General features: G+C 46.8%; 1 protein-coding gene across 3 annotated transcripts in view; it reads right to left on the reverse strand.

The window, feature by feature from the left end:
* Positions 1–11,732: 11,732 nt before the first annotated feature.
* CLIC1 (chloride intracellular channel 1) overlaps positions 11,733–13,893 on the reverse strand; it is a 39,896-nt gene continuing 37,735 nt past the window's right edge. For all 3 annotated transcript variants that reach the window (XM_073548980.1, XM_073548978.1, XM_073548979.1), the window contains exon 6: positions 11,733–13,818. In XM_073548980.1, coding sequence (XP_073405081.1) covers positions 13,657–13,818 — 162 coding nt within the window. In that variant the 3' untranslated portion in view covers positions 11,733–13,656. The remainder of the gene's footprint in view (positions 13,819–13,893) is intronic.

Raw genomic sequence — 13,893 nt, forward strand, 5'->3', positions numbered from 1 at the left:
GGGTGTTCATCACAGTATGACCCCCTGGGTTTGGAAGGGTAACCATCTCAGTTATGGCACCCTGGGTTTGAGGGGTAACCATCTCGTGTATGGCCCCCTGGTGTGGAGGGGTAACCATCACGGTATGGCCCCCCTGTTCTCCAGAAGCATTTATATTTTATAGGACCCTTTAAGGGCCTGTCACACTAAGCGATATCGCTAGCAATATCGCTATAACATCACTGGTTTTTGTGACTTTATAGCGATATTGCTAGCGATATCGCTATGTCTGATACTTACCTCCGACAGCTCCCCCGCTGGTTATCGCTGATCGCGCGAGAACGTCCTGGACCGTTTCTCGTCGTCTGCTTCCTGCTGCGCTTCCTGCTGTGGAGACGAGTGGTGTGTGGACACGGGCGGAGGACGTCTGGATCGCCGCGTCTGACAGGTAAGTAGCGACCCCCGACCCCAGCGATGTCGCTAGTGAGATCTGCCTGTGTGGCAGCTCACTAGCGTCCACTTAGCAATGTACCAGCGATCCTGACCGCGTCATATCGCTGGTCGGGATCGCTGGTACATCGCTAAGTGTGACAGTACCTTTAGGGTAAAGTCCCTGATGTCAAGGCAATCATATTTTGCATGCCTACAGAATAAATTGGCTCCTCTGAGCCAGGAACAGCGGCTGGAGGGGAGAAGAGAACAAAGTAGGCATGCTTTTCAATACAATCTATAGCTTCAAGGACCCTCTCTTATTTTTTCATGTGACTTGAGAATGCCGAGGCACGGTTTTTGACTGTTTATATTGACCAAACCATGTTTCTTTCAAGGTTGTCGTCTGGACAATGCAGTTATCTAGTGCATGAAATTGAAGAGCAATGTAATCTGTGTGCCCTTGAGTCAGTGGGAGTGACTAAGGGTTAAGTAATCAAGTGCATTAACATGAAGGGCAATATGCTATTCCTGATGCCCTTGAGCCGATGGGAGCGGCTAAGGGTATAATCAAGTGCATTAACACAAAGGGCAGTATGCCTACTCCCGTTGCCCTTGAGTCAATGGGAGCAGCTAAGGGTAAAGTAATCAAGTGCATTAACACAAAGGGCAATATGCCTATTCCCAATGCCTTTGACCCAGTTGGAGAGGACAACAGTAAATGTTATCAAGTGCATGAACAACAATTAACAATGGTGTGGCAGGGTTATTAATAATGCCTTTGTAGACTTTTTCTGCTTTAGGTTTATTTAAATGACTACTTCCAGATATTCTGAACATTATTTTATGGTCAGTTATAATGTTGATGTTATATTGTGTATAGTTTTTAATTACTCCCTATTTAAAATATCTTTCTATTGATATGTTCATCACTTTTCCGGTAGTGATAGTAAGTGGGTTTAAGAAATTTTACTGCACAGCTACTGTAAATTATGGGGGTTTCTAGAACTAAAATCAGAGAATTATTAGATCTGGCTACAATGCATGCGGTATAATAGTTTTTTGAGGCATGACAGATGTCATTATACAGGTATTCAGATTGTAGCTACGACCTTAATTATGGTTTACTTTCCACATTCCCCATTATGGGATCCTCATTGCAGGATGTTTAGCAACTGTTATTTTGCTGTAATTACCGTATTATCGATCATAACTTGGTAGCATGGCATTGATAAAATTAATCTGTCGGAGTTCTGGTACTGTATTTTATTATTTTTTTTACTTGTGGGCACAGTCTTTCCATAGCATGTAGAAATGGTTGATGGCTTTATTAGGCATGGTTGATGGGGGTCGAGTCCATTTAAGGTGTCAAATGGCCTCTCTGGTGGCGGTTTAGGAGTCAGGTGGAAGTTGCAGACAAGTTAAGGTGGACTCATTTTAACTAATAGAGGATGTAAAACCTCATGGTGGTGAACAGGCTCGGCTTTGGTGGCCAGCCTCAAGGACGTTGTAGATCGGGAGTCATGTGCCCAGGTCCTGTTCCAGATCTCATTGGTCCATCTCAGAGATCTGGAAGGTCCCACACGGCTATAAAAAAGCACGCATGGCCGTTCTGCCATGCGCTAGTATAGACTATACTTGCTATGTGTGAATGGTGACGGATGTATGTTTCTGGTGACTGGCTCATTATTATGAAACCCCTTCCCTCTGATATTACGCATGTGGATAGGGAATTAGTTTAGCAGTCTGCGCCAGTCAGTGGCAAGCCTTAGGCCACTGTGCACACCGCACCTCTACGCTAGCGTCCGACATTGCGCTTGCTTTCTAGCTTTGTCGTCGAGCGGCAGTGTCCTACGCCGCGCTGCAGCCCTTCTTGGCGCTCGCAGTAGCGACGCCGCACACACGGTAAGTCTAGACGGACGCAGCTCCTCTGTCTTAGGTCGTGCTCCTGTGACCAGATACCGTGTGTGCATTTACCTGAGGCCTGTGTCACTAACAGGCTCAGCATTTTTGTATGTTTTGTTGCGGTGTCTCTGTGTGTGAACAGAGGCCGCTCTGCGCACTCCGGGTGAAGTTGAACTCGTGCGCATTATACCGCCATATTGCTCCTCTGTCATTACCTAGCAGCAGCCAGTCATATCATCTACTGCACGGTGGACCCAGAGCGGCGAACACACTTTATTATTATTTTTATTTAGTGTGTTCCGCCGTTCCTAACACTGCCATTCTCTAAGTAAAAGTTTGTTTTTTATGAACCACGTGTCTCTTGGACTGTTTGCTGCCCTGGTTCCAGAAGAATAATTCCTGGACACAGAAGAGCCCTAGTGGCCACAAGTAGGTGGGAAGTACCCACCGCATAGACAGCAGCACACCAGGACTGAGACACCTCTTTTCTGTAGGATGTCAGAGCAAGTGGGGACCAGAGCTCGCCCACGACTAACTCGCTTGGGTATCTTACACATACACAGTATGAAAGCAGAGCCGGCAGCTGTTGTGTGACCCTCGGATTTTGCTCTTACACCCATTTTAGCTTTTTTTTTTCAGAAGAATGTGATCTCTAAAGTTGCTGCAAAGAAAAAAAGTGGTAAATACACTAGACAGAGTGCTAGTGTCAAGCAGCTCCTGAAAGGGACTTCATTTTTTAGTGTTCCTGAGGAGCCATCGTCTATTCACCTCATTGCCCAATTTCTAAAAAAATCTCCCCAGTTTCTTAAGAAAAAAATGAATAGATAAGAAGCAGAGTCACCGGACACAGAGTCAGTGTGAGATGCCAACCCTGCCCCCTCCGCACGTCTTATAATGGGAGGTCCTATCCCTTGTGATAATCACGAGGATGTCCACACACGGTTATTGTGAGTCACTGAGGAGCTATGAGCGTCCTGAACACAGCGGCTTATTATCCTTCAAGAGTATCACAGGCCATCTGTCATGAAGCCCCTCACCCTCCTAGTCCTCCATCTCCATGGGGTATCAGGTCATGCTCTTCACTGAAGCCAGAAAATTCTTAAAGGGGTTCATTGGAATTTAGTAGTGTAAAATGTCCGAGCAGATGCTCCGACTTATTAATATATCTGTCTAAAAGTTAGTTCCTCGGTGTTAATCTTGGGGAAGATGTGGTGAGACGCAGGAAGAAGAGCAAGGTCCATGTTCCTGTGCCTGGTCCATACATGACCATCCATGGTTGGGATGGTACAGAACTTTCAAGAGAGGTTTCTGACATATCCAGCTCATACACTCGACCCTCATGGTCCTCAAGGACCAGCTCTACCTTGCATGTTCCATAAAACATCCCTACATAGCAGAGAAGCCATCATTTATCTTGACTTTTTTTTAGCATCAAAAGTTGCAAGTTCCGCTCAAATGATGCCAAATTTGCACAACAAAAAAAATAATTCAGGCATAGATAAAATTACTCTGAGGTGAGAGAATGGTGTGCAAAAAAAAAAAGTTTGAAATCGGTCCAAAATATCTGAAAGTCTCAAACATCCCACGACAATTAAGGACTCATATTGGAGTGTAAAAAAGGTGCAGAAAAATAGAACGGGCAACAAGCACCCAAAAGTAAGCAAAAAAAAGAAACGCAAATGCAATAATTAATCAGGCCTCTGATCTAGAATGTTCAGAGTTGAAGAATATAAAGATTGAAGAATATCTATGATTGTTGATGGACTTATCCACCAGAGGACCCTGTGGTTGGCCCTTAATTATAGGGCCCTTAAGACCCAGCCCCATCTGAATTTCACTTTGAAGAAGCTTGAAGGTCAAACCCAAGTTCCTGATGATGACTTTCTGGTAGATCCAATATAACTTTCAGCTCATCTTCCATTCACTTCAGTGGAACGCTCGCCAACAGAGTTGTACTGTTCCGGCTCTGTTAACAGTTTACATATGCCCGCCTGGGCAACCTTTTCAATATTAGTGGTGGAAACTCCCTTTACAAAACATCACCAGGTCCTCATCAGCTCTATGCTCCATGATTCTGGCTTAGAACCAGCTCGATGCAAAACAGAGTGAAATAAATTAAATTATCGTTAATTGGAAGAAGTAGGTTGGTAATAAAGGAAAAGGAAACGGATATAAAGGGATGGACATGGGATACAGGCGGCTCACAAGCAAGGGATCGACCATGAAGATCGTCATTGTTGCTATGACCTTGGTCTTCCTCATACAGAGTGGTAAGAACATAATGGTATATACTGAACGGGAGGACATTTTATAAGGATGGTGATATGAACTCAAACTCTAGGGATCATCGATCCCTACCCTTACTATATGGCCTGCCCTGTTCCATGTATATAAATCTAGTTTTGCTAGGCAAGTGGGAGTGGTCCTCAACTAGGTCTTCTAGTGGACTACGCCTGGTTGGCTAAAAATATTACATTTATATTCATGTAATAGGGGGTCAAATCTCAGGAACAGAGAGGGGCAGGAACAATATGAAAACATCGCTGGATTCAGGACACCAGGCAACAAAAAATGCATATTTACGGCAAGTAACAGATTTGTTTTAAAAATAAGTAGTGCCACTAAAATTTCCATCGGTCCAATGCTCTTAGAACTAATAGGACTATTGTATGCCTGCGTGTATCATCGCTTATTGTGAATGGTGGATCCTGTGTTATCTACTGTATATAGAGGTGTTATAAGGCATTATACAGGAGGAGGTGAGTTGTGACATCATCTATTGTGAATGGTGGATCCTGTGTTATCTACTGTATATAGAGGTGTTATCAGTCATTGTACAGGAGGAGGAGGTGAGTTGTGACATCATCTATTGTAAATGGTGGATCCTGTGTTACCTACTGTATATAGAACTGTTTTCAGTCATTATACAGGAGGAGGTGAGCTGTGACGTCACCTATTGTGTATGGTGGATCCTGTGTTATCTACTGTAGATAGAGGTGTTACCAGTCATTACACAGGAGGTGAGCTGTGACATCACTTATTGTGTATGGTGGATCCTCTGTTATCTACTGTATATAGAACTGTTTTCAGTCATTGTACAGGAGGAGGCGGTGAGCTGTGACATTACCTATTGTGAATGGTGGATCCAGTGTTATCTACTGTATATAGAACTGTTTTCAGTTATTGTACAGGATGAGGAGGTGAGCTGTGACATCACCTATTGTGTATGCTGGATCCTGTGTTATCTACTGTGTATAGAGGGGTTATCAGTCATTGTACAGGAGGAGGAGGAGGGTGAGCTGTGACATCCCCTATTGTGAATGGTGGATCCTGTGTCATCTACTGTATATAGAGGTGTTATCAGTCATTAGACAGGAGGAGAGGAGGTGAGCTTTGACATCTACTCTATATAGAGGTCTTATCTTTCATTATACTCCTATCTGTGATGATGAGACTGCTGCAAAGTCATCTGTACAGTATAAGGCCTGGTGGTCAGTGTAAAAATCTCAAGATTTGAGAAATTATATATAACAACAAAGACACAACAAAAAAAACCTTAAAAAAATACATTTAACTTTATACACCCGATTTAAACCATAGGTCGTTTTCTGACAACACATTCTCTTTTTGGTGTTAATGGTTAACTCCACTTTTCTGGAAGCGACTCTGAAAATAGAAACCTGATTACCCTCCATTATGCAATGAACGTCTCACCAGAGGCGACATAACTGAGAGTGACACCGAGGAGTAACGCTGCGTTTAACCCTACAGGGGACGGACTGCGATGCTACACTTGTCTGTTTCCAACCCTTTCCCCAATGGACTGTATTAAATTCCCAGTGAAATGTCTTCCCAAAGAAAGATGCCTGTACTCCACGGCCTCCGGCAAAACAAGTAAGTGCTGCACCCTGGTGGTCACTGGAGGCATTACAGCTCAGGGTTTCTTTCTGACACAGGTGCCAGGCTCCTCTTTTCCAAACCTAACTGGAGAGCGCCCCCTTGTGGTAAGTGTGGGGAGTGCAGCATGGAAACTGTCGGCCTCCTAGTGGCAGCATCATACACCCCATGGTTTCCTGTGTCCCCCAATGAAGCGATAGGGAAACTTCTGTACAGTGATGCTCTCTTTTCTCCCACAGAAAACTTTTCAATTATCCTGCATGAGATGAGCTGTGCTGTGAATAGTCTGTGTGGGATCAGTGGTCAGCAGAGCAAGCTGGGAGTCAACATGACCTATCACAATATCTGCTGCGACACCGACCTCTGCAACTCCGGCCCGGTGTCCAGGTCAGCCCTAAGGATCGCCCTGATACCGGCACTAATACTACTCCTGTCATAACACTTATGTGAGGATCCAAACAGGGACCTGCCCCCGCTATTCTATTATATATACACCCAATAATGTATTTATATATTACTGATCCATACAGAGAATAAGTCAATAGAAAATGTGACAGTATGCTGACGATCAATAAACAGGATGTTACACAGAAAAAAGTTCTCAAATTTGGGCAGTCAGTTTTTATAACTACTGGTATTTATTTAATCCCTACCACTGTCACTAGAGGGAGCCATCTGCAAATGGATGTGTACAGCTAAGGGGTATAAGAAAAGCGCTCCCGCTAGTGGCAGCAAACAGTAGATGCTAGGACAATGTCACAACAAGAAGTTAAAGCAGTTCTACCCCCAGGGTAAGAGATATGTAGGGGAGGAAAGTGAAATGTGAGTCCTGTAAGTGCCCCAGGGGGTGCAAAGAGATGCTTAGGCAAAGAAAAAGCTATATCTATAACATAACGGGCTAAGCGTCACTCTGTCTGAAGCCTTTATAGACTGCACAAGCGCGACATGCCTGCGTAGTCTGGCTCCAGACAGAATGAGGCATCCAGCGGTGAGGAGTGTGTATGGTGCCCGTAGATGGCGGTATGCGTACATACCACAATCTCGGGCGCCATACTTACCTGACCAGAAGGAGCATTGCCGAGGCGCTTCTCTTCGGCCAGAGACCGGGGCAGGACTGCGGACGGAATCGCGCAAGCGCATAGCGCGATCTGGCGCCATTTTACTGAAGACACATTTGCAGTGTCTTCAGCAATATGGCGTCGGAAAGCGCCAGACTCCTCCCCCGGCCTTCAGCAGAACGTGACAGCGCTGGAGCACAGGAAAGAAGGGCGAGTATAAATGTTTTTTTTTTTTGCATGTGTGTAGTTTAATAGTGGTGAGGGTGACCATGCATACCAAGAAAGGGGAGTGAGGGGACCACGCATACCAGGAAAGGAGGGTGAGGGGACCACGCATACCAGGAAAGGAGGGTGAGGGGACCACGCATACCAGGAAAGGAGGGTGAGGGGACCACGCATACCAGGAAAGGGGGGTGAGGGGACCACGCATACCAGGAAAGGGGGGTGAGGGGACCACGCATACCAGGAAAGGGGGGTGAGGGGACCACGCATACCAGGAAAGGGGAGTGAGGGGACCACGCATACCGCGAAAGGGGAGTGAGGGGACCACGCACACCGCGAAAGGGGAGTGAGGGGACCACGCACACCACGAAAGGGGAGTGAGGGGACCACGCACACCGCGAAAGGGGAGTGAGGGGACCACGCACACCGCGAAAGGGGAGTGAGGGGACCACGCACACCGCGAAAGGGGAGTGAGGGGACCACGCACACCGCGAAAGGGGAGTGAGGGGACCACGCACACCGCGAAAGGGGAGTGAGGGGACCACGCACACCGCGAAAGGGGAGTGAGGGGACCACGCACACCGCGAAAGGGGAGTGAGGGGACCACGCACACCGCGAAAGGGGAGTGAGGGGACCACGCACACCGCGAAAGGGGAGTGAGGGGACCACGCACACCGCGAAAGGGGAGTGAGGGGACCACGCACACCGCGAAAGGGGAGTGAGGGGACCACGCACACCGCGAAAGGGGAGTGAGGGGACCACGCACACCGCGAAAGGGGAGTGAGGGGACCACGCACACCGCGAAAGGGGAGTGAGGGGACCACGCACACCGCGAAAGGGGAGTGAGGGGACCACGCACACCGCGAAAGGGGAGTGAGGGGACCACGCACACCGCACACCGCGAAAGGGGAGTGAGGGGACCACGCACACCGCGAAAGGGGAGTGAGGGGACCACGCACACCGCGAAAGGGGAGTGAGGGGACCACGCACACCGCGAAAGGGGAGTGAGGGGACCACGCACACCAGGATTGGGGGGTGAGAGGACCACGCACACCGCGAAAGGGGAGTGAGGGGACCACGCACACCGCGAAAGGGGAGTGAGGGGACCACGCACACCGCGAAAGGGGAGTGAGGGGACCACGCACACCGCGAAAGGGGAGTGAGGGGACCACGCACACCGCGAAAGGGGAGTGAGGGGACCACGCACACCGCGAAAGGGGAGTGAGGGGACCACGCACACCGCGAAAGGGGAGTGAGGGGACCACGCACACCGCGAAAGGGGAGTGAGGGGACCACGCACACCGCGAAAGGGGAGTGAGGGGACCACGCACACCGCGAAAGGGGAGTGAGGGGACCACGCACACCGCGAAAGGGGAGTGAGGGGACCACGCACACCGCGAAAGGGGAGTGAGGGGACCACGCACACCGCGAAAGGGGAGTGAGGGGACCACGCACACCAAGAAAGGGGAGTGAGGGGACCACGCACACCAGGATTGGGGAGTGAGGGGACCACGCACACCGCGAAAGGGGAGTGAGGGGACCACGCACACCGCGAAAGGGGAGTGAGGGGACCACGCACACCGCGAAAGGGGAGTGAGGGGACCACGCACACCGCGAAAGGGGAGTGAGGGGACCACGCACACCGCGAAAGGGGAGTGAGGGGACCACGCACACCGCGAAAGGGGAGTGAGGGGACCACGCACACCGCGAAAGGGGAGTGAGGGGACCACGCACACCGCGAAAGGGGAGTGAGGGGACCACGCACACCGCGAAAGGGGAGTGAGGGGACCACGCACACCGCGAAAGGGGAGTGAGGGGACCACGCACACCGCGAAAGGGGAGTGAGGGGACCACGCACACCGCGAAAGGGGAGTGAGGGGACCACGCACACCGCGAAAGGGGAGTGAGGGGACCACGCATACCGCGAAAGGGGAGTGAGGGGACCACGCACACCGCGAAAGGGGAGTGAGGGGACCACGCACACCGCGAAAGGGGAGTGAGGGGACCACGCATACCACGAAAGGGGAGTGAGGGGATCACGCATACCAGGATTGGGGGGGTGAGAGGACCATGCATACCAGGATTGGGGGGGTGAGGGGACCATGCATACCAGGATTGGGGGGGTGAGGGGACCATGCATACCAGGATAGGGATAAGGGGGTGCCATGCATACCAGGATTGGAGGATGAGGGGACCATGCATACCAGCATAGTGATGAGGGGTGCCATGGACACCAGGATAGGAGGGGGGCAGCACATACCGGGATGGGAGACCATATACCAATAAAAATGCTCGCCACCCGGGCGTAGAACGGGTTCATAGCTAGTATAGCTATATATGCGATAGCAGCCTTACACACCAAACTCAACTCTGCTACGTGTGTAATGTTTGTACATTACAGCAAGTGTGTATGTATATATATTTTATACAGACTAATATACAGTACATTATGTATTATACATTACATACATGCATATTTGTATACACATGCTCCGACCTAATGGGTATATGGCGCGTGCAGCAGCATGTTCACAGGGTTCTGCTAGACAACCATTCCTCCACGTGTGATGTAGAACCTCAAAAGGCTCCTGTGCCAGAGAGTAACTCCACCCAAAAGCCATAATTTCCCTATTATCTCATGTCCTTTGACTAGACATGCTCCCATTTCTTCATACCCAATACGTTCACAAATTATACGAGACGTCTCCCAGAATCACGGAATATTAACACTTACTTACAGCGACTTGCAAAAGTTTCACACCTTTGGCCCACCAAAACTTTCTACCCAAGCAAGGAGGGCATTAGTCAGAGAGGCAGCACAGAGACCAAAGGTAACCCTGGAGGAGCTGCACAGTTCCCAAGCAGAGACTAGAGTATCTGTCCATAGGGCCACAATCGGCTGTACACTCCATAGAGGTAGCCTTTATGGAAGAGTGGGCAGAAAAAAGCCTTTACTTACACAAAAATTTATAAGGCTCGTTTTGAGTTTGCCAAAAGACATGTGGAAAACTCCCCAAATGTGTGGATGAAGGTGCTGTGGTCAGTGGAGATCAAAATTGAACTTTTTGTCCACCAAGGTAAACACTATGTCAGACACCAAACCAGCACAGCTCATCACCCCAAGAACACCATCCCTACAGTGAAACATGGTGATGGAAGTATCATGCTGTGGGGATGTTTTTTGGCAGCAGGCACAGGGAAAATGGTTTGTGCCAAGGGGGAAGATGAATGTTGCAAAATACAGGGATATTTTAGAGCAAAACCTGTTTCAGTCTGTCAGTCATTTGAGACTGGGACGGAGGTTCACCTTCCAACAAGACAATGACCCAAAGCATACTGCTAAAGCAACACTTGGGTGGTTTAAGGGGAAACATGTAAAAGTTTTTGAGTGGCCTAGTCAAAGCCCAGGTCTTAATCCAATAGAGAATCTGTGGTTAGACTTGAAGATTGCTGTTCATCAGAGGAAACTGGAAGGAGCTGGAGCAGTTTTAAGCCTTGACGAATGGGCAAAAATCCCAATGGCAAGATGGGGAAAACTTATCCAAAGCAACTTGCAGCTGAAATTTCTGCAACAGGAGGCTCTACGAAGTACTGGTTTTTGGGGGGGGGGGGGGGTGAATAGTTATGCACACTAAAGTTTTCGGTTATTCTGTCCTATTTGTTTTCTTTTTCTTATGAAGCAAGCATCAAAATGTTGACCGTTGAAGGCATGTTCTTTACATGATTGATGCAAAAACCCTATAGAAAAACAGTGACATTCCAGTTTGCAAGGTAGCAAAACACAAAAAGTGCCAAGGAGGGGGGTGAATACTTTTGCATGTCACTGTAAGTTGTATGACTTTTGCAACATTTTGCACAAATATTCACACCCTCTGTTTCCATAAAGTCCTTCACCAGTAAGGTGAAGGGGATATTGGTACAATCCTTTTCTGCCGTATCTGACATCAGGCCTGGAGAGATTCTGTAGTGTGCAGCAATATCAGACCAGCAGAAGAGAGAGACGCTGCTTTTACCAATTTATATGGGAGAGTCACATTCTCTAAGACATCATTCAGATGTCAACTGAACAAGGCGTAAGGTTCAGCACCACTCCTGCCCATAGGCAGAGATTCTCATATTCATGTAAATCAATTCAAGCTGCAATTCCAGATTTACCCTGTAGACGAAAGTGGCACTGCTTTTGGAAACAAAAAAAAAAAAATATTTTTTCTTTAGCTCATATACATAGACTCCACTCCAAGATAGGGTTTTCAGGTTTGGTTTTTAATATAATTGTGAATATTCAGGCTGTTTTTTAATAATATACAACTTCTGTGTCGGGTTTATAAAGTGAGAATGAGTCCTAGCCAAACTATTACAATAAACAAAAAGTTAAACTCTAGGGGGCGACATTGTCATCGGCTAATCAAAACTAAGGTTCAGCGTCTGCTATTAGAGGGCTAGGTTGGGGTTGTCGTGTGTTAATCAAAAAACAAAAAGGCATCTTATTAGAAATATACAACAAAAATAAAGTCTATAAATGGCAGGTTTTGTGCCCAGATCCTTGAGGGCCCCTGTGTAGTCACATAGAAACATAACTAAGGGTAAGTGCCGTGAAAAAGAGGTTCTCCACCTATAATAAAACCCTTCTGTGATTACTATTACAGAACTACATGGAATTCTTAATATCGTAAGTGATATACTCTCCGCAAACCAGTTATATTCAATGGTCTCGTTATCTAAAAAGGTAGAAACTTTATTCTTACAAGGTTCCTCTGGTAAGCTAATCACAGAGCTTTAAACTGCCGGCACCACCATTGATCACTGGTGATCACTGCTGGAACCTGGCAGTAAGTGTTCAGTTTCCCTATAGCACTACCGCAGGAGAAATGAAGTATTACACCATTCCTATTAAAATGAACGGGCAGTCACTACATATGTTCAGTCCTTCACGCTTTTGCTCTGATTGATAAATGAGGGGCTTTAAATGCCCCACATCCACTCTATTAAAGGGGTTGACCCATAAAGATAATTTATGACCCATCTGTAGAAAAGGTGATAAATATGTCACTCCTTGGGCTCCCCCAACGAACACATGGATGCAAAAATCATCCATTTCTGTTTATGAGACAACCCTTTTAAGTAAGTATATATGAAAAAACCAAAAACTGGAGAACCCCTTTAATTGCTTAATTGGAGAAAAATACAACAAATCGGCCAGGAAGGAGAATTTTAAATCAGAAAATGTACATTTGGGGTCCCCAACTTAATATTGGTCCCTCATCATATTTACAGCCGGAGGGTATTATCAGGCACATGTGGCAGATGTGAGTGGCCTCAGTATGTGATCCCATAGCCCTTATTAAAAAAAAAAAAAAAATTCTGCCTATATGGACTACTGTGTATTATAGGAAGCTCTTCCAGGAAGAGGTAGCAAGAATTGTATATTTTGATTGTCTCAGCCGATCTACAGTACTAAAACATTGCCATTGATCAGAAAAAAAAAAAAAAAAAAAAAAAAAAAAAATCAAAAAAAAAATCACCCATTATATTGGACCACAAACTGTAAAAAAAAATAAAAAATAAAAATTAAAGAGGACCTGTCACTAGGCCAAAAGTGACCAATTTTTTTTTTTTTTTATAAATCTGCCATATGGTTCCAGAGACATGTTCTTATTTAGTGATACTTTTTATGGCTCTTTACTAAGGAGGTATGGCTCAGAGTAATTATGTAGGCTACGCCCCTGAGGACCCTGTGAGTCACACCCATCTCTGAAGACCATACAAAATTTGTACTAAAAAAGGCCATATTATAAAAAAAAAAAAACAAAACACTGGAGCAGCAGAAGTAAAAAGGAAGCAAAATCTGCCCACTTGACTTGGTGACAGGTCTTCTTTAAGGCACAGCAGAAACATCTCCTTTCTCTATACAATATAAAAAAAGGCACAGGTAATTTACCCTTTACACTGCCACACAGAGACAGCCTATGGGAACTACACTGTTCCTGGGCCATATAACAGTGCCCCCAGCTAGAGGAGGAGGTTTTTAGATTTATTAAGTGGCAGTTGGACAGGCTAAATCAAAACTCTGTCCTCCTTAAAGGAACATAAGCCATTTTTTTGTTTTATTTTTATCACAAAGAGATTAAATAGGAGGAGTTCCTCTCCCTCTTGAAGAGCGGTCTTGCTAGTTGAGGGGTCTGGCCACCTGGGCGTATGCCAGTTCAATTTCAGCTTTGGCAGGGCATGTGCTAACAAATTCTTCCCGCTTGTAGGCGTTTGTCAGGTAGCGCTGGATTCCACTGAACTCTTCTGGGATCTTAAAGCCTCGATACTTCTCACAGACCACCTGTAGAAAAAGAGGGGCGAGATGTGATATTTCAGGAAGCTGCAGGTAGAGAGGGGGCGAGAGGCACCATATCAG

Source organism: Dendrobates tinctorius, unplaced genomic scaffold (genome assembly GCF_039654945.1).
Source record: "Dendrobates tinctorius isolate UK_male_01 unplaced genomic scaffold, ASM3965494v1 ptg000158l, whole genome shotgun sequence".
Lineage (NCBI taxonomy): Eukaryota > Metazoa > Chordata > Amphibia > Anura > Dendrobatidae > Dendrobates > Dendrobates tinctorius.